Raw genomic sequence first — 20444 nt, 5'->3', positions numbered from 1 at the left:
AATGCCTAATCCATGGCTAAACAAATAGTCCAACACGACAAATCTATCCTAAATGTCCTTTTTGTCTCATTTGATCCAATTTAATATGAGGTAGAGACAAAAGTTTAAATGGCATTTAAAGTTTGGGAAAATGATACCGTAGAACAATTAAATTTTGGCTTTGTCTCGGATTGATCCTTAATGTATTTTTTTGCGCAATAGGTTACTAAAGTTTCATTTTTCCTATTAAATAAGGGAAGTATGCAATTCAATTTCGGTTTCAGCGGTTACATTTATCCTAGGTGTTTTTTTTATTTTTTATTTTTCATTTTCCTTTAAAAATCAAGTGCAAGTATATGTGGCTTTTTTTCATCTTGCTTTTCTTCAGATGTTCACCTTCACTGTTGCCGTACTCAAATGTTCACCTCTCGTCATGGATGTGGGGTGGTGGGGTTTTCATCGAAGAGCAATTTTTGCAGATAACTATAAAACAATGACATCATAATCAATAAAACGATTGGGGGTGTCATGGTTATGCCGACTCCAGTGTTGGTTTGAAGTTCTCCGATGAACACTCTGATCCCTTTTCATCGTGTCACACGAAATCGAATCAGGGTTACAGATGGACACGTCTTCTTCACCGGTCTTAGCACTAACCCTAGCCATCTGTAGAGGAGCCACCGGTAGTGGAATTAATGGAGTTTTTGGCATCTTTCTTGGCAATAATCTCCGATAATCATCTTTGGCGTCTCCTTCACCAACCATCGTGGCGCTGTCTTCAAGGGTTCATGGCGTCTAAAATCGAGTTCGTTACATCTTAAATCAATTTCATTCAAGTCCAGATCTTGATATGTTTGCGTCTTCAAGTTCCTTGATCATCTGGTTTTTGTGTTTAGAGTTCTAGGGTTCGATTATATTGATTTCAGGATTCGATTTCGAGTTCTACACAAAGAAGGTTTTGGGGATTTTAAAAAAAAAGTTCTCAGTTGGGCTAGAGGGATTTCACCACCACCGATTTCTAGTGCCCCTATGGCGGCAGGTGTTCGTGGCTGGATGAGGGTTTAGGTCCCGGTAAGTGGTGGTAATGGGTGGGAGGTTGTTGTTGTGCATGTACCTCAAACTGAAGGTGCAACTGCAACCGGTTGGGAATGAGACAATATTGTTCTTCTAGGTTCAATTTTTCTTTTGATATTGTTTAAACTAAGTATTTTGAGCCTAGTTTTATGATATCTGAATATTTTTAACGTTAAAAGAAATGAAATCTGGTGTGTTTAAGGTGGATTAGAGGAAGATAAATGGTGGTGTTGGGAGGTGGAAGGTGGTTGTGATGGTAGGGACGGGATGGACGGTGGCAAGGGCGGGGGTGGAAGAAATTGGAAAGGTGGGTTAAAAATAAACGCCACGTGGATGCCCATGCACCATTTGGGTATGTTTTGTTGAGTAATATGCCATGTGGTGTGCCATGTCATCTTTGTTATTGGCTGACCGCTTCATATTATGTAAACTGGTATAATTAACATATAAAATGATACTTTAAGGTTCTATATATTCTTTCTATGTGGGACAAGGTCCCAATGATTAAAGCAAAGTTCCATCAATACTCCATATTTTCTCTTCGAATACCAACAATGCTTCATATTTGAATATGAAAAAAGATAACTTTGATATTCAAATCATGAAGGCTGGATATGATATGCATCTAAAAAAAGGTGTTGTAAAACTTGAATCTTTCATAATGAAGACTATTTGGATCTTTTTTGTGGGTAGTAACTAAAGTCTTGAACTAGCCACCTTTGTAGTAAAACAAGACAAGAAATATTATGCATATCATATCTAAACATAGGTTGATTCTTACCATTTTGTTCATTTAGGCCGTGAACAATACTTTCTTCATTAGATTTTTAGAGAGCTTAGTCATATCAGCTCTCAAACATGTGAACCTCTCATTTTGATATAAATCATAGGAGCAAACATAATTTTGTGTTTGCGCTTCTTTGAGTCTTCCCCTACTACTTATCATATTTGTAACGTCCCAAAAACCATGATAAAATTTTTTCATTTTCAAAAAACATTTTCATAAACTAATCAAACATTGTTTTCAAGACAAAACCATAGAAATCAGTGTCTCAAATCATCTCTCAAAACATAAATCAACATGAGGATATGTATGATCACGCCTTCGCCTTGCCCCGATCATTTGAAGTACCTGAAAACATTTAAATCCACAACTGTAAGCCAAAGCTTAGTGAGTTCCCCAAAATATATCACACAACAATACATATACAATGCATGCACACCAGGCCTACAACACAAGGTTGGACCGCCTCCTGAGCCGACAACATAAAGTTGGACCACTCCCGAGCCTGTAGCATATAGTTGGACCGCTCCCGGGTTTATTCGTCTACAACACTGTAACATCTTCATATTGAGCTATTTTCATTTTAAACCTTAAGTATGAGAAGTAATTTCATTTTTGACCTTGGATGAGAATTAATTGCAAAATTGGACCAATGGCATTTTCGTAAATTTTAGGTACAGCTTGCGTATGCTAGGCTTTCCCCTAGGTACGTTGGACGTACGTTCCATAACCCCAAACCCTAATATTTAGGGTTTGGACCATATTTAAGCATCCTTAAGTCCCCAACCTGCCTTCTTTCATCAGCCTCCAACCCACTTTCGTCCCCAAGCAAACCCTAATCCATTTTAGAGAATTCTTGAGCATTTTTTTGTGTTTTGGTAACCTTGAAGGAGAGAGGAAAAAGAGAATATCATCTTGGAGGAGTGGGACTCTTTGGATCCAGAATAATGACATCATTTAGCATCATTTGGAGGTAAAAAGCTCTGACCTTGATTAAGAGTTGTTTAGATCTTGTTTAGTTATGAAATGGTGTTCTTTTGGTCTCATAAGCTTGGTATTATGAGTATGGGTTACTCTAATCCATATAAGTTGTCCTTTCAGACATTTTGAAGCATCTAGAGGCATAAAAATGTAATCTTGATTGTTAAATTCCTTCCATGCATGATTTACAAGGTCTTAATGAGTTAAGTAGTTAGGGTTTTTGTGTCTGGGCACTTAATGGCCATGCAAGACCACAAAGTTAGAAACTTTATGGTTAAGGACATTAGTTTAGGGCTAAATCTGGAATTTGGACAAAAGAGCTAAATAAAATGTTGAATATAAATATTAAGACATATCAATTAGAATAAATGCATAAAATTTACGTAATTTAGATCAATTTCATTTTGGATATATTCTTTTACTGCACAATAATTACATATTTTAATGTTCATCCATTTCGAGCAACTAGTTTTCATTATTTCAGGCAAATTAAAACATATGCTAAGGTTTGATTATTGACCAATGATTTTGTTCCCAATGGAAGCATCAAGATAATCAATGATTGGAAGCGTTTTGTTGGTCTGGAATTCAATAAGGTTTCAGTATGGTGGTGATTCAGTATGGGAGGTCTGTCAGGGAATCAGACCAATTCGAGATTTCAAGTATCAGGTAAGGTAGGGCTGGTTTTCTGCATGGGGTTATGGATTCGTCTTCTTCGGGTTTGGTGAGTTATGTTATGGTTGGGTTTGGTAGCCTTGGCAAGGCAGTGTGTGTTCGGGGTTGTGGTTGCATTCTTCAGGCTATCTGGGCACCTGATATGGTAAGGAGTGATTTCGAGGACGAAATCTAATTCAAGTGGGGGAGAGTTGTAACACCCGAAAATATTGAGGAACAATTGTAAGGAATGAATCCCATTTTGAGGACTGGACACGACGTGTTGGAGGAACCAACACGGCGTGTCTAGTTAAGGAAAAACACGGTTCTCATTAAGGTCAACACGGCGTGTTGGGAGCTGGGAAGGAAACCCTAATTTTTAGGATGTTGCACCCTATATAATCTCTTTAAGCCCAAAGGGCTGGTCTCTTTACCAGCCTTCATTGACACTAAAACCCTAAAATCGATCCATAAGTATCTTGGTGGTGTTCTTGAGCTAGTAAGAGTTTCTTGGTGCTCATTTTTGGCCTTTGTGAAGGAATAGGAGATCTTGAAGTTGATTTGCTTGGGGAAAAGGCTTTGGATCCAGAATCATCATCTTGTGGGGAAGCTTTTTGAGGTATCAAGTTTGTATATTGTCTTTTATATGTTTAGATCTCTTCTTTTGTGCTTTGTTGTGCCTTTGGTCCCTTTTTGGGTTGAGGAGAGAGTAAAGACGTTTAAGGGCTTGTTATTCCAGATCTGAGTTGGTGTAACATCCCAAAAATACAGTCTGAAAATTTCGTTTTAAATCAGTAATAAAACCATAGTCATCATACGTCATAGAAAAATCACAACAGTGTATCTCAGAATAATATAACAACTGTCATGTATATCAGAGTATAAACATCCCAGGCTGAACAAATGGTGTGTGCACTGCAATCTTCCCGAGCTCCTCATTTGACAACTGAGTACCTGAAACCAAAACTGAAAACTGTAAGCACGAAGCTTAGTGAGTCTCCCCAACTACCCCATACCATACAATAACATATAAAGCACATACTGGGCCTTGCCCACTGCATCAGACCGAAGTCCGGAACTGACTAGGGCCTTGCCCACTGCATCAGACCGAAGTCCGGAACTGACTAGGGCCTTGCCCACTGCATCGGACCGAAGTCCGGAACTGACTAGGGCCTTGCCCACTGCATCGGACCGAAGTCCGGAACTAACTAGGGCCTTGCCCACTGCATCGGACCGAAGTCTGGAACTGACTAAACATAGCATAACATAGCATATAATATGAACACATATACTGCATACTGCATCGGACCATAGTCTGGAACACATAACACATACCATGCCTATATCACAAAGACACCAAGCATACTGAACTACTGCATCAGACCGTAGTCCGGAACTACTACTAACTAAATTGGCCGACATTGTGGCCGTAGACCCGTTCCTACTGGAAGGGAACTCACCTCGCACTGCTGAATTCTGCTGACACTCCTCTGGCTGCTGATTGGAAATTCCCGAACTGCTGACCCTTCGGCTTCCCGAACTACCAATACCAAACATCACTTAGTCCAGTACGAAAAATCCTTCTTAGGGTAAAATGACCATTCTACCCCTAGTCCAACCTGGTCCATATCTAAAGCCCAAAACTAAGGCCCAATACTAAGTAAGCTTCCCAAGCCCACTAGTGGCCCATTAATGGCCCAATTTGCTACATTGGGCCCAATCCCTTTATTGGGCCTTACCCTAAGCCCAACACATATATTTGGCCCATAATCACTGACTCCTGATGGCCAACTAAGGCCCAAATACCTATAGTCCAAAGCACAGCCCACACCAAGGCCCAAATGCTCGAAACCCAAACTGGCAGCGTTACGCGGGGCGTACTCCAATATATGCTTAGCGTACAGGCTTGACGACGAGTACGCTGGGCGTACCTGCACGTACGCTCAGCGTAGTACCCTGTTAAGCCATCTTTCCATTAAGTGCTTAATACTCCGATTCAGAGGCTACAAACTCAGATCCATGTCTTATTTCATGTCTTAAACCATAAAGTTTCTTACTTTATGGCTTCCATGACTCACATAAGCTCCAGCTCCAAAAACCATAATCTATTTCCATGGAGAAAGATCTTAACTCATACATGAACTCATTTGGACCATCAAGATATCAACTTTCTGTTCTAGGGAGTCATTTAGCACCAAGGGAGGCAACCCTTGGTCTAGAAATCGGATTTAAGCCATAAAGCTTTCACCTTTGGACCAAAAAACTAAACCATACTAGATCTAAGCACCCTTAAGTAAAGTTGTGAGCTTTATACCTTCAAAGTGTTCCAGAAGATGATGTTATCTCAGATCTATAAGCTCTGGCCTCCAAGGTTCCTCCTTGCCACTCTTCTTTTCTCTTCCAAGCTTTAAACCACTAAACTAAGCTTCCCAAGGTCAAGATCTCACAAAATGAAGGGTTGGGGCGTTCTAGGGTTTCTCTGAAGTTGGGGAGGTTGATAAGGGGGCTAGGGTTGGAGCCATTATGTTCCTTATATAGTGGCACACCCTAAAATTAGGGTTTTAAGACTCTGAGCGTACGCTGGGGGTACCTCTCGTACGTTGGGCGTACGCCTCCCCGCACCCGCGATCACTTGCTCCATTACGCTGGGCGTAACCCAGCTTACGCTAGGCATACCCACGCGCGTTCCAAATTGCATGCATGGCCTTCCATGCGAACTTTTCTCCATAAGGGTCATTATTGCCAAAATCTTTAAAGTGTCATAACTCCTTCGTTCTAGATTCGTTTCCGATGAACTTTATATCTACGGAAAGATGGCGAGAAGCCCTATGCTTCTAACAATACACCCCGGCCCGAAACCTTCTCGAATGAAACTCAAAACCCATAAATGACTAAAACACCCCTAGCCTTGACTTCTGGTTCCATAAATGAATGCTTTTCCGAACAGGGTGTTACAGTTGGTATTGGACTCCTTGAGCATAAAGGTGCAAGCTTTATGAGATTTGTGGTGTCATGTATGCATTAAGTCGATTATTAAGGCCCCTTTTTAAGCTTAAGAGCTTTATTTAAACATGCATGAACGTAAAGTTGGCAACTTTACGTGGTTTCCAGCTCAAGAAAGTCAGATTTATGTTTTGGGCTATGTCTTCAAGGATTAAGTGCTTATTGGTTAAGCTCTTTCTCTATCAAGCCTTTTTGGTTGGGTTTGAATCCTTTTTGGTAATCCCAATGGGTAAATATTGAAACCTTACTCTTCTAAGTCTCATTGTGGTCCAGATCTGAGACTTGTAGCTCTTGGAATCAGAGAGGGTAGCTTAATGTATTAAGTTGTTGAAATTCAGGCAAACACGACGTGTTTGTAAGTCAACATGGCGTGTTGGCTAGGAATTTCCTGAATGTTTAGATGATGAAGAAGCACGGCGTGTTGGCAAGTCAACACGATGTGTTTGGTCAACATGGACTGTTGACTTTGACTTTGACCAGAAGTTTGATCAGGGTTGACCATGGGATGTTTTGGGCCATGTTTGTTCCTTTTGGAATGTTGATTGGGTGTTGTTTTGATATTGTTAGTTTGGGGATCGGTCAGCCAACAGCCAGAGATTTATGTGCGGGATTCGGTAGTACAAGGTGAGTTTCCTCACTATGTTTAGCGGGTCGAAGGTATCAATGCCGGCCCATGGTTTGCTATGTAGGATGATAGATGTCTGTGTAGCTTTTGCATGTGTATGTGCATGTATGCTTACTGGGCGGGGCCCAATGGTTATTCTGTATCTGGTTATGCATATATGAGTTGTATGTGGGCGGGGCCCGAAGATCGTAGAAATATGTTATTATCTTTGTGATTTTCGCATGTGTTTGAATGTTTATATGATTATATGGTTATGTGAGTGTGGGCGGGGCCCATATATCAGAGGGCGGGGCCCAATATGCGAGTGTGGGCGGGGCCCATTATGCGAGTTGGGCGGGACCCGTATCTCAGTGGGCGGGGCCCGATATGCGAGTGTGGGTGGGGCCCGTTATGTGCTATTATGTATGGTATGTGGTATGTTGGGGAACCCACTAAGCTTTGTGCTTACAGTTTTTAGTTTTATGTTTCAGGTACTTCGGATTTTCAAATAGAAGATTCCGAGATGATTATAGAGCACACACCACATGTTTCTGCATTTTGTGATTTACTCTGATTTGATGATGTTTTGATAAATCTCGTTTAACTTGGTTTTATGAAAGTGATATGTATTAACGATTTGTTAATCTAAAAACGAAAATTGTATATCATCATTTTGGGGACGTTACACGAAAACCCCCAAATTGACCTAAAGTCAAACTTGGTCAAAAAGTCAACGATCAAAGTCAAAGTCAACAGTCAAAAGTCCTACAGTCGGCCACCACGTCGTGACCAAGATTTTGTCACATCGTGGTGGCCTCGAGACAAAACAGTCGCAGAGACTGCCCTTTTCTCACGCCGTGAAGGGCAATCCTTCACGTCGTGAGAACTGCTCTAGCCTTCTTAATGCATTAAGTTCTTAATAGTTAAGGCCATTCATCCATACTTTCCAGAAGACTTTCCTAATGCATAATAAAAATCGGTGCTTTATGGACATGCATGTCTTTTCCATTCTAGGTCAAAAACATGGAAGAAATGAACTCAAACTTGTGCATGAGACCAAAATATACCATATAACTGTAGATCTGGAACATATATCACCAAAGGGACCCCAAGGATCCATAAAGCTGCCAAATTTATGGAACCTAACCATTCAAACTCTCACAATCATGGAGAAAAGGGACAAGAAACCTAGATCTAGAGGCACTAAACATAAAGCTTGGATCTTGAGGACTTATAAAAGTCCAGAATATGGGCAAGGATGAGGAGAGGAGGTTAGTTTGCTAGATTTATGCACCAAGAGCTTCTTCTTCTTCAAAGCACCAAAACACCACCAAAAACTCTCTGTAACACCTCAAAAATAATGACCAAAATTTTCATTTTTAAATAATTAAATAAACCATAATTACTAAAAATCATTTAACAAAACAGGAAACATAATATCTCAAAACATCAAATCAGTGTGTCGATATCAAAACATATGTCAAAATATATCAGAGTAAAAACATCCCAGGCTAAAATCATGATGTGTGCATTGCAGTCATCCCGAGCTCTTCCCCTTGCTACCGGAAGTACCCGAAACCAAAACTAAAAACTGAAGTCTGGCATCGGGCCCCGCCCGACATCGAGCAAAGCTCGGTATACATATAAACATATCAACAAATACACATAAATAATCACATAACATAAACATATAAACATTCCTCGGGACCCACCCGACATCGGACCGAAATCCGGAAGCATACAAACATTCCTCGGGCTTTCCCCGGCATCGGACCGAAGTCCGGAAACATATAAAACAAGCACATGCAAGAATCACGAAGACATCAAGCATACAAACATTCCTCGGGCTTTCCCTGGCATCAGACCGAAGTCTGGAAACATATAAACCTACATCGGGCATTGCCCGACATCGGACCTTAGTCCGGAATATACTAATATACATAAACCGATAAACGAGCCGACATTGGTGCCTTCGACCCGTTCCTACAGGAAGAAACTCACCTCATTGTCGTATGAATAGCTGAAACGTCTCTGCTCCGCACCCGACTCTACTCACACCCTATACAAAACAACTTCTTAGATACCATTCCTTACCCCAAACCCCTTCACGGGTCAACCTTGGTCAAAGTCAAAGTCAACGTCCAGTCAAATTCAAAGTCAAAGTCAACCAGGGTTGACTCAACTCGTCGAGTTTCCATGCTTCTCAGAATCGTGATAAAACGAGTCAACTCGTCGAGTCCTTCCTTAGACTCATCGAATTCTGCCCTTTATAGGATCAGGACAAATTGTCTCAACTCGTCGAGTTCTTCAGTCTGTTAAGCCTTTCTTAATGGATTAAGCCCCTATTCTTCAGATATAAGCTCCATACTTCACATATATACCGAAAATGTCCTTTTAAGGGTAAAGTTTCCAACTTTACCCGTTAATACCCTTCCTTAAGTGATTTAGCTTAAACCCTAACTCCATAAGACCTAGATCTTGATCCCAAAAGCCCTTAATACTTCAAGCTAAGGCATACAAACTGAGATCTGGACCCTAGACGCTACATGAACACGTAAAGCCTCCAACTTTCTCTCCATACATGGCCTTTTGGAGCTTAAAATTAGGCCAAAATTATATCCCAAAGCTTGCATGGGGCTTCAATGGCCATAAAGTTTGCACCTTTATGCCACGAAAGCCCTTCAAGGCTCTAGATATGAAAGTATACTCACTTGGGACGTCCATTTCCCAAGGATCATGCTAGTTGGACCAAAAACCCAATAAAAGTGATAGGAAAGAGATCTAAGTAATCATTAAGCAAGTTTGAGACTTGCTTACCAGAAAATGTTGAGAATGAAGTGAAGTTGCTGGATCTATAACCTCCTTCGTGAGTCCTCAAGCTTCTCCTTCTTCCACAAGCTTTACATACACAAGATTTCTCTCAAAAATGACTCACAAGCTCACACAATGCACTAGGGTTTTGAGATCTAGGGTTTGGGACTTGGAGGCTGGAAATGAGGCTAGCATGAGGGGGTTAAGATGCTTAAATAGGGTGCAAAACCTCGAAATTAGGGTTTCACCTCTGCCACCCTATTGGTCGAGTTGAGGGCTCTCAACTCGTCGAGTAGGTTACTTAAAACCCGCGTCTCATCTGATCTCTACTCGACGAGTTTGGGCTTCCAACTCGTCGAGTTGCTCTATAAAATTGAATAATTATAATTTAAATACATACCAGGAACCCGCCGTTACACTCTCAAATGACAAAATGGAGGCTAGGGTTTATATTGAGGGTGAAAGGGAGGTGATGGAGGCTGAGGGTGTGCAAACCATAGCCCCCACTTCCCTTAAATAGGGACACAAACCCCGAAATTAGGGTTTTACATGTAAGGGTTGTCATGTCGTGATCAACATGTTATCATGTCGTAACATCCAATGAGATGTGTGTTTTCCTTGGGCACCGCCACGTCGTGACTAGAGATGGCAACGAGGACGGGTATACCGGGGATCGTGCTCCCCATCCCCATACCCGAATCCCCGCACCCATCCCCATACCCGAACCCATCCCCGTCGGGGATTAAAAATCCATCCCCATCCCCATCCCCATTGGGTAACGGGGATCCCCAACGGGTAATCGGGGATTTTCCCCATTACAAGGTTTTCAATTTTTTTATGAAAAATAACTAATAGTTAAATATTTACCAACAAAACAAAGGGTCATAGAAATAATATAAAATAACTATTACGTACATTTTCAATTGCTCCTTTAATGACCTCTAACCCAATTTTGACAACAAGATTAAGAATATGGGCTGCACATCTCATGTGAATGTGTGTGCCATCATGTATCAACTTACTTAATTGCAACTTTTCTTTAATCTTACCGATTAATGCATCATTCGTAGTACAATTGTCCACTGTGATAGTAGACAATTTGGTGTCCACATTTACTCCATCAATGTATCGATCAAAACATCTGTAAGAACTTCACTCGTGTGTGGGCAAGGCACATAAATAAACCTACCAAACATAATAATCATAAATTTAAGAAAAAAAAATACAAAGTCATATAACATACAAAAAAAAAGTTGAAAAAAGTAGTACCTTAAAATTATACTTTGAAGACACCAATCATTAATATAATGACCTGTAATAGCCATGAACCCTTTTTTTTGATTGGTGGTAGTCCACATATCAGTTGTAATGGCAATTCTACCTTGCAATTTTTCAATCTTTTGAATAACCTTACTTTTCTCCATCGCATACACATTTTTAATGTCACCTTTCAATGTATTCCGACAAGGGCATTTGAATAAAGGTTGAACGATTCTTGTAAAATTATTAAAACCAACATGCTCAACAATAGAAAGAGGATACTCGTGTAATATGACCATTTTAGCCAATGCATTTCTACTATCTTTTTCATTGTAGACATATGTAGACAAATCAGTTTTCAAGTTCGATACCAAAAGTTTTTGTCGAATATCAGTTTGGCCCTTAGCTAAGCATTTCTCCCTATGTACTAACAAATGTTTGGTGCCATTTTTTGAATCTGCTCCTAATAACGCGTTACAAGGTTTACATTGTGCCTTTGGTTTCCCGTTAACAGTAATTTTAACAAATTGATCCCAAGCAATGTTTTTTTGTCTTTTGTTTGGAGGTTTTGCTACATCTGGTTGAGGTGCTTCTTCAACGAAAGGAACATTTGGACTTGTATTATCGTGTTCAACTTTGACATTTGTAGAACCAACCGGTGTAGAAGGATGTTGTTGTTCACTCCCCGAGGCAATCTCTTCCATTTTTCTGCCCAAAACAAATTAATTTCACAGCAGTTCAGCATATAAACATTCACCACCAAAATCAATTTAAAAATCAACTTGACAAATGGTTAATTCAAACTCATTCCATACCCGCTAGTACTGATCTGATTCTTATAGAATCCTTTTTAAAGGTGCATTTATTATTATTATTATTATTATATATAAGTTTGGCATGTGGATGTTTCTTGTGTTATCATTAATGGATTATTGGCTAGCTGCACATCATTGTCGATATATAAGGCCCTACTCCTTTGTTATGGATATTTCCAGATTTTTTTTAAATGGGCTGATAGTCTAATACACTCATACACACAATAGACATTCAACGAAATCGATTGAACATGGAGATGGATAAGTAATAATCGATAAGTAATAAGTATAAACAACAAACCTGGATCGATAAATGGCGTCAATTAAGTGCTGATGCCGTCGATTAACCCGTCGTCCGTCGTCTGATCACTAATGGATATGTTGGTGTCATCAATCGTGGTACGAAATCGATGGAGAATGGAAATGCTTGCCGGTTGGAAGTCGAAGGCAGGAAGGAGGCGGACAGCGGGAAGTCGGGAACGAAGCAGACGTGAGACGACTCGTATTGACGAGTTGGTTTATCGAATAAAAAAAACCATATTGACTTTCCTAATTCCTAGTTTCCTTAATCCTTACGCTGTTACACATTATGATTTTATGAAATTAAAATTTTGAATTAATTAAAAATAAAATATAAAATCTACTATAATAAATGAAGATAATTTTGTCGCATGTCAATCTCTCATAAATTTTGACACTTGTCATTTTGTGATAATTTTTAAAATAAAATAATATCCACATGTAAATTTCTAGATTTTTTCACTTTTTAAAATTAAAGCCACATAATATTTATACTTATATATGTAAAGTATTAAATGTAATAAATGTGATAATAAATTGCAATTAATATGTTTTTCATTTATTATTTCAAAATTTTATTTTAATGAATATTTATTGTTTACACTTTGATCTTTTTTAATCAACCCGTGCATTACACGGGTTTTACACCTAGTATAAATTATATATACTGTTTCTAAGTCAAACTCGTATTTCTTAAGTTATTTCACATTTTTTGTCAAAGAAATTTACACTTTCTAATCACTATTATTATATATATATATATATATATATATATATATATATATATATATATATATATATATATATATATATATAAAGCTTCTAGTTTCCTTACGCATTATGAATTTATGATTCTATGGAATAATTTTTTTGAATTAATTAAAAATAAAACTTAAATTATATATATATATATATATATATATATATATATATATATATATATATATATATATATATATATATATATATACGGGTACCCATCGGGTACGGGTATGGGTACTCGAGAGGTAGAACCATCCCCGTCCCCATCCCCGTTTTTTGCATTCGGGTAATACCTGTCCCCGTCCCTATCCCCGGTCAATTCGGGGATTTCCCCAGTCAACTCGGGTTCGGGTTTCGGGTACCCATCGGGTACGAGTTTTTTTTGCCATCTCTAGTCGTGACACACATATGCTCACACCGTGGCCAAAGATTTCATCCTTTAAGACTTAAATTGACAAACTTAAAAGTGATGCTTACCTGGAGTTTGGTGTTACAATATTGAACCTATACCATGGATCTCCAATGTTGATAGATTGGTTTCTACCATGTGGTGACTCATTTCGTTGGCTTTAAGCCCATTTCAAGCTCATATTAGTAATTTCAAAATCAACCATCCCCTCAACATTTTTTTTTCATTTTTATTTCATTTAATCACCAATCATATATGTATTTGAGCATTTTTGGAATAACTTGATAGTTCGTATCCTTGAGGACATGAACACTGCTTCTGGTTATACGAATTATTTATATGTTTAAATAGGTACATCTTTTCATTATTATTTGATGATTTTATTTTGTTGGATTCGACATTCAACATCAACAAACTTAGGTCAACTTCGGCGTCTATATGATCGATTCACATCCATGGACAGATCGATCATGAATTTTGATGCTTAATCCCATCCTTCGATAACCTCGTAGCACAAAAAACATCAATGTCCTCTTATATTAGATCATCTTGTATACTTCTCACCCCACGGGGCATGCAGAGCTTCCAAGACAGCAAAAACATCACCACAAACCATCACATGTGGTGTCAGTATACATAGCACAGTGAAGAAGAGAGAAGATAACGGTTACATGAGAGAAGAAGAAATATGATTGGTCTTTCTCAATTGTAGTTGTGACCACAGTCACACACACACATAAATATGTAACCTAATGTTTTAAAAAATGGTTCGAACCGGCCGGTTGAACTAGTCAGACTGAGAACCGAGGACGAGATCAGTTCAACAATGACTAATTTTATGTCAATTTCTAAACTGAATCGAACCGGACGATTTCTTAAGAAAAAACGGGTTGAACCGATGTGATAGAACCAGTAAAAAACTGTTTGAACCGGTTTATTGGACTTGAATAGTTGAATTTCACTCGGCCCTTTAAAAAAAAGTAAATTTCCAAAGTAAATTGAATAAATTAATCGATCAGGTAATCCTTAATGTACACAACTCGAAGACCGACACAAATAACTCTCAGATATAGACTAATGGTCAAACCAATTGAACCAAAAATTGTTTATGGTACCGGTTCAAATTAAAAAAGGGAAAATAACTTAAAAATGTAACGAAGTTTAAAAAATGTACAAAAAAGACCATTGTTTTTTTTTTTTTTTTGTACATAAAATACCATTTTACCGGCTATTGTAGGTTACCCGGTTTCCAAATGTTCAAAAAATACCATTGTTGTTTTTTTAGTACAAAAAATATCATTAGTGTTACTATTTGTACACAGAATACCAACAAAGTACACATGTGTTCAATTAAAGCATTGTGGTAACCAGGTACTTCAGGTAAATGAGAAAATGACTTAAAAGTGTAACGAAGTTTCCAAAATGTTTAAAAAATACCACACTTTTTGTTAATTGTGTTGTTGTCGGATTATGTAGAACACAATCACCAGAGATCATGAACCGTCATATCAGTTCACATGTGCAAATCTCTTTCATTCTTTCACTCGATCGTTTTTATGGTAACAAGAGAAGTAAGTGGGTAATAACATTAGTTAAATATTCTTGCTTCCCGGTCACATTATATGCCTCAAACCTAAAACATATATACGTTATATAGATGCACATATTATACATCACGGTTAGCCGTTCATTAGTGTTGCGACACAAGAGAGACACAAACGAGTGTGACGTTATGTCATGAGAATTCCTAAATGTGGATTTAGATACAAACTGAACGAGTGATGGAATGAAAGATAGTACACAACTTGTGTGAACTGGTACGATGGTGACTAATCCTTGATGACTGTGTTCTATATAATCCGAAAACAACGAAGTTAACAAAAGGTGCTCTGAAAAAACAACAATGTTTTTTTTTTTTTGAACATTTTGGAAATTTCAATGGTATTTTTTATACTAAAAAAATAATGGTATTTTTTGAACATTTTTGAAACTTTATTACCTTTTTAAGACATTTTTCCGTTATCTGATGTAACCGGTTACTCAAAAGGTTTTATTTGAACACATGTGTATTTAATTGGTATTTTGTGTATAAAAAATATACTTTAATGATATTTTGAGAACTAAAAAAAAAAATGGTGTTTTTTTATACATTTTTAAACTTCATTACCTTTTTAAGATTGTTAAAAAACGATTTTAAAACATTGCTTTAACCTTGAACTCGCATTATAAAATTTCATTGTTCATCCGTCTAAAAAAATCATACGCATTAATTTAAGTTTTTTCTCGGATCTTCTGGCCGGTTTGTATTCGGACCTTCCATAATAACCAAGCCGTCAGGTTACCACGGCGGCGCTACCGCCGCTACCAGAGGCGTATGATGACCTCTCTACTCCGCAGAGCGGCGTCAAGCCTCCGCTCCAACTCTGAAAAACGTCACTTTTTTGCACATGCGACGCATCGCATGGAGGAGACTGGTTTATATGGATGCAATCATCTGAAAACCCCCAAGGGCTTTCAGCGTTTTGTAGATGAAGCCATTGAAAGGTAAAAGTAGAGTGAATTCAATAGCTTCTCATCACTTAAAATGCTGTAAACGTAATGAATTTTACAAAACGACACAATGAATTACGATTATGCCAGATTTTTTATGTTATTTCTTGTTTTTGTTTTCCTTGACAGGTCTAATGAACTTGTTGGCTACATTTCTCGAATGCCTTCATCTGCTGAAATTATTAACGCCATGGATGAAATATCAAACACCGTAAGGATTTTGAGAATTTCCATGTCCTTTGCATATTCCAGAAAGCTAATGTTTAAAAGTTTCAGGTATGCCAAGTGGTGGATTCCGCAGAACTTTGCAGACACACACATCCTGACAGGTTTTTTTTCCTTTTCATTAATCTGACTACATGTTGGATTCATTGTTTTTTGTCTTTGCTCTTGATGATATCTGAGTTATACTACAGGGATTTTGTTGATGAGGCAATGAAGGCATCAATGAGGATTAACGAATATCTACATGTGAGGTGACAAGTTACATAATTGGTTTAGCTCTATTTACAATATCATAACTTTATTTCAATTCTATTTGATGTCACATCTTTCAAATTATTGACCACTTGCAATGATGATTATGGTGTTCATGATCATTGGCATACAGTATCTAAATACAAATCTTACTCTATACAATGCGGTGCTGAAAGCTGATCAAGATCAGACTCTAACAAGCAATGAAGCTAAAAGAGTTGCACGTGATCTTCGCATTGATTTTGAAAAGGGTGGAATTCATCTATCTGCAGGTTATTTTCTTCACTATGTTGTATAAGTACTACTATTCTTAGCAAGTGTATTCACTAACTACATATTGTTATATGACTTGACTTCACAGAAAAGAAAGATCGAGTGAGTCAACTCAATATTGAAATCGCCAGATGCTGTGCACAGTAAGTAAATGTGATTTATATGATTATATACTTATATATTCTAATGAACCACATATAATATTTTGTCAGGTATAATGAAAATATAGCCAAGGATCCAGGTCATGTGGATATATATCCAGCATCACGTATACCAAAGAACTTACATCATCATGTTAAGCCTGTTAATCGGTCAACTTCACCAGGTCAAAAAGTCAACATCAGAGAAAAAGGGTTCCGAATAGTAACAGAACCAAGCACTGTGTCAGCTGTTTTGCAATGGGCATATGATGATGAGGTTCAATATTAGTACTCTGTATTTTCAAATTAAAATGTTATGGTTGACTATTTCTATGTTATGTTTTTCATTTTTATATATTTATTTTTCATTCAGGTTAGGAAAATGACATATATTAAAAGTAATTCCGTACCACGTGCAAATCTTGGAGTTCTTGATAACCTAATTGCTGCACGTCATGAAATTTCTCAGGTTGTTATGGTAACTTGTGTTTTTTAGGAGATTTTTTTTTTTCATTTGTATATTTAATATGTCTGTTAAATGTTTTTAATTTTGCTTCTTATGTATACATGCAGATCATGGGGTATAAATCATATGCTGAATATGCTTTGAATTCAAATATGGCTTCATCTCCGGATGTTGTATCGCCTTTTTTAGTTGAGCTGAGTAAAACTGTACAGCCGAAAGCATTTGAGGTAATATTTTCTAGCATGTTCTTTTAATACAACATCATTTTGTCAGACATTTGATACTCTCTAGTTTTTGGTTGGATATGATAGGAGTTTGAGTCAATTTGTAAGTTCAAAAGAGAAAAAAATGGTGACCAAGATATAGGATTAGAGCCATGGGATGAAGCATATTTTACACGGTCAATGAAATCAGCTGCTTACAACTTGGACTTTTCGGTATGTTATCTATTGATATTTGTAATGCTCTTACTTCTTAGGGGCTGTTTCTTTCTTTTCTCTGAACCATTAAGAGGTTGGAATCATTCAGCAGTAATTGGTTCAGTTTTATCAAACAGCCCTTTAGCCCATTAAGTCATTCTTTCTAGATATTATATCGAAAAGAAACAACCATGTATAGCTGTTCAGATTAATGGATTAAACCATTACACCAGTTAAGTCAAAAGAAACAACCCCTTAATGAATTTTTTTTATGCTGTCTTTAAATATAAGTTTTCATATGATGTAAATTTAGGTTGTAGCTTCGTATTTTTCTTTGACACAATGTCTTGAGGGTCTTAAGATTCTGGCTGAATCCTTGTTTGGAATGAAATTCCTAAATTGTCCTCTTGCACCCGGTGAATCATGGCATCCAGATGTGATGAAAATGGCCCTTCATCATCCTGATGAGGTACATTTCCATCTTCACGAAAATTCCTAATTTTGTTTTATCGAGTAAATTACACTTTTGGTCCCTGAATATAGCTTATTCTTGCATTTTTTTTTGTCCCAAAAGTTTTCTCTTGCAGTTTTGGTCATCCTTTGAGGTTCTTATAACTTTTTTGGTCCTTGTTCCAAGTAAAATGATTATTTTTGGTCCCCGAGTATACCTGATTGTTTTCAACTTTGGCCCCAAAAATATAGTCATTTTCTTGAAACAGATACCAAAAAACCTCAAATAAGGACCAAAATTGCAAAAATCAGCTTATACTCAAGGGACGAAAAATGTAATTCAGTGTTGTTTATTTTGTTATTAAATGTATTTCAGGGGGATTTGGGGTATATATACCTTGATTTAAATTGTAGACAGGGGAAGTATCCTGGTTGTGCTCATTTTGCCATTAGAGGAGGGCGTAGACTTTCCAAAACAGAATACCAGCTGCCAGTAAGTTGCTTTGTTCATCAAGGAAAGGGCAAATTGCAGGAATTATTATTGTATTCCATTACGAAGAATAAAAAAAAAAAAAAAAGTGATGAAATGTTTTTGTTGATTATTATTGTGAAGGTGATTGCCCTTGTGTGCAACTTCTCAAAGCCACATAATTCATCAATCGTGAGACTTAACCACTCTGATGTGGATACCCTTTTCCATGAATTTGGACATGCTCTTCATTCTTTACTTTCACGAACAGTAAGTGTTGCACCATTTTTTAAAGACTTGATTGAATTAATCACTATTTTTTTATTGTATAAAAATATTTGCAGGATTATCAACATTTTTCAGGTACCAGAGTGGCTTTTGATATGGCTGAAACTCCTTCCAACCTTTTTGAGTGAGTATAAACTAGAAACTATAAAGCTATACAACTAACTAATATTATATTTAAGGATTTGATTGATTAATTTTATGTTTCCCTTTTAGATACTATGCGTGGGATTATCGGGTCTTGAAGAAATTTGCTAGACATTATTCCACTGGCGATTCCATTCCCGAGAAACTTGTGGAGTCGATGGTGGGAGCCAAAAAAATGTTCTCTGGAATGGAATTGCAGCAACAGGTCGGATTTGAAATGAAACCTTGCATTTCTATATCAATCACAAATTACAAAATTGAAGATGATGATTCATGATTCATGTTTGATGCTTGCACTTACTTGTTCAGATATATTATGCATTGGTTGATCAAACACTGTACGGTGATCCGGCATTGCGGACAATCGATACCACTTCAATTGTTGCGGATTTGAGAAAGCAGCATACGAATTGGGAACATGTGAAGGGCACACATTGGCAAACGCGATTCAGTCACTTACTATATTATGGTGCAGGTAAATACGTTTCTTGTTAAAAAAAAGAGTGCACTAAATTAGGCAGGGTTAAATCTGTCCGCTTTTGACTTGAAAAAAAATGTATTGTAGGTTATTATAGCTACTTGTATGCAAAGTGTTTTGCATCAACCATATGGGAAAGAGTATGCAAGGAGGATCCGTTGTCATTAGAGACTGGTACTGCTATTAGAACAAAGTTACTGCAACATGGTGGAGCTAAAGATCCTGCACAGTTACTCAATCATCTTGCTGGTGATGGGATTACAAGGAGCTACCAAAATCATGGACATGGAGGAGGTATAGTCCCAGACATTACAAGCCTATGTAATGAATTGAACTTGAGAAGATGAAAAAAAAATATTACGATTTTGCCCCCCACCTCACCTCACTGTGTTGTTTTGCCAGAGAAGGAAATTAAGCAGGTCTGGTGTGACCAATGACCAATTCTATGTTGTTGTATCTCAAGTAAACTGGCAATTGACCTTTCATCTGTTTGAATTAATCTTGTGATCATGTTTAACATGATGCATAAGACTATTTTAGATTATTTATACAACATATTGCCATGCCATCATCATGTTATTATTTTTTTTGATATATAAATATCTCATTATTTTTATGCAAGACTAACATATCAAAATATTTGCATGCAATGTATATGTTTCCAAATCTGATTTATCATTCATGTTTTTAAATTTGACATGACATAACTAGTATTGATATGGTTGTGATGCTATGTTTTTAAATCTGATGTCTGTTTTCAACATTGACCACCATTCCTGAATAATAGAGTTGACTTCTGGTACCTCGTCATGTGGACTGTGGTCTGCATCCAACTCCTTGATTACAAATTCTTT

General features: G+C 37.5%; 1 protein-coding gene and 1 long non-coding RNA gene across 2 annotated transcripts; one reads left to right on the top strand and one right to left on the bottom strand.

Moving 5' to 3' along the window:
• Positions 1 to 4365: 4365 nt before the first annotated feature.
• Positions 4366 to 11245, bottom strand: LOC145129778 (uncharacterized). The gene is made up of 3 exons (XR_013717661.1): positions 11160 to 11245; positions 10940 to 11075; positions 4366 to 4426 (listed from the first exon to the last, which is right to left on the bottom strand). It is a non-coding gene; the product is annotated as an uncharacterized LOC145129778 (long non-coding RNA).
• A 4447-nt stretch (positions 11246 to 15692) lies between these two features.
• LOC145129536 (Zincin-like metalloproteases family protein) lies at positions 15693 to 20211 on the top strand. The gene is made up of 17 exons (XM_079064286.1): positions 15693 to 15980; positions 16116 to 16197; positions 16263 to 16315; positions 16403 to 16457; positions 16597 to 16735; positions 16825 to 16879; positions 16949 to 17153; positions 17250 to 17345; positions 17450 to 17569; positions 17654 to 17779; positions 18075 to 18230; positions 18588 to 18704; positions 18825 to 18950; positions 19025 to 19092; positions 19182 to 19317; positions 19422 to 19587; positions 19678 to 20211. Exons 1-17 carry the CDS (start codon positions 15811 to 15813, stop codon positions 19935 to 19937), a joined length of 2130 nt encoding a protein of 709 aa, XP_078920412.1. The 5' UTR covers positions 15693 to 15810; the 3' UTR covers positions 19938 to 20211.
• The last annotated feature ends 233 nt before the right edge of the window (positions 20212 to 20444 follow it).

This window comes from Lactuca virosa, chromosome 8 (genome assembly GCF_052849685.1).
Source record: "Lactuca virosa cultivar CGN04683 chromosome 8, Lactuca_virosa_CGN04683_v6, whole genome shotgun sequence".
In the NCBI taxonomy this organism is placed as follows: Eukaryota; Viridiplantae; Streptophyta; class Magnoliopsida; order Asterales; family Asteraceae; genus Lactuca; species Lactuca virosa.
The sequence above is the reverse complement of the archived record's forward strand: the minus strand, read 5'-3'. Positions and strand labels throughout refer to the sequence as shown.

Coding starts and splice junctions, on each gene's coding strand:
- LOC145129536 (XM_079064286.1), top strand. CDS start 15,811: ATGATGACCTCTCTACTCCGCAGAGCGGCGTCAAGCCTCCGCTCCAAC. Junction 18,231..18,587: donor CCCTTCATCATCCTGATGAG/GTACATTTCCAT, acceptor AATGTATTTCAG/GGGGATTTGGGGTATATATA. Junction 18,705..18,824: donor AAACAGAATACCAGCTGCCA/GTAAGTTGCTTT, acceptor ATTATTGTGAAG/GTGATTGCCCTTGTGTGCAA.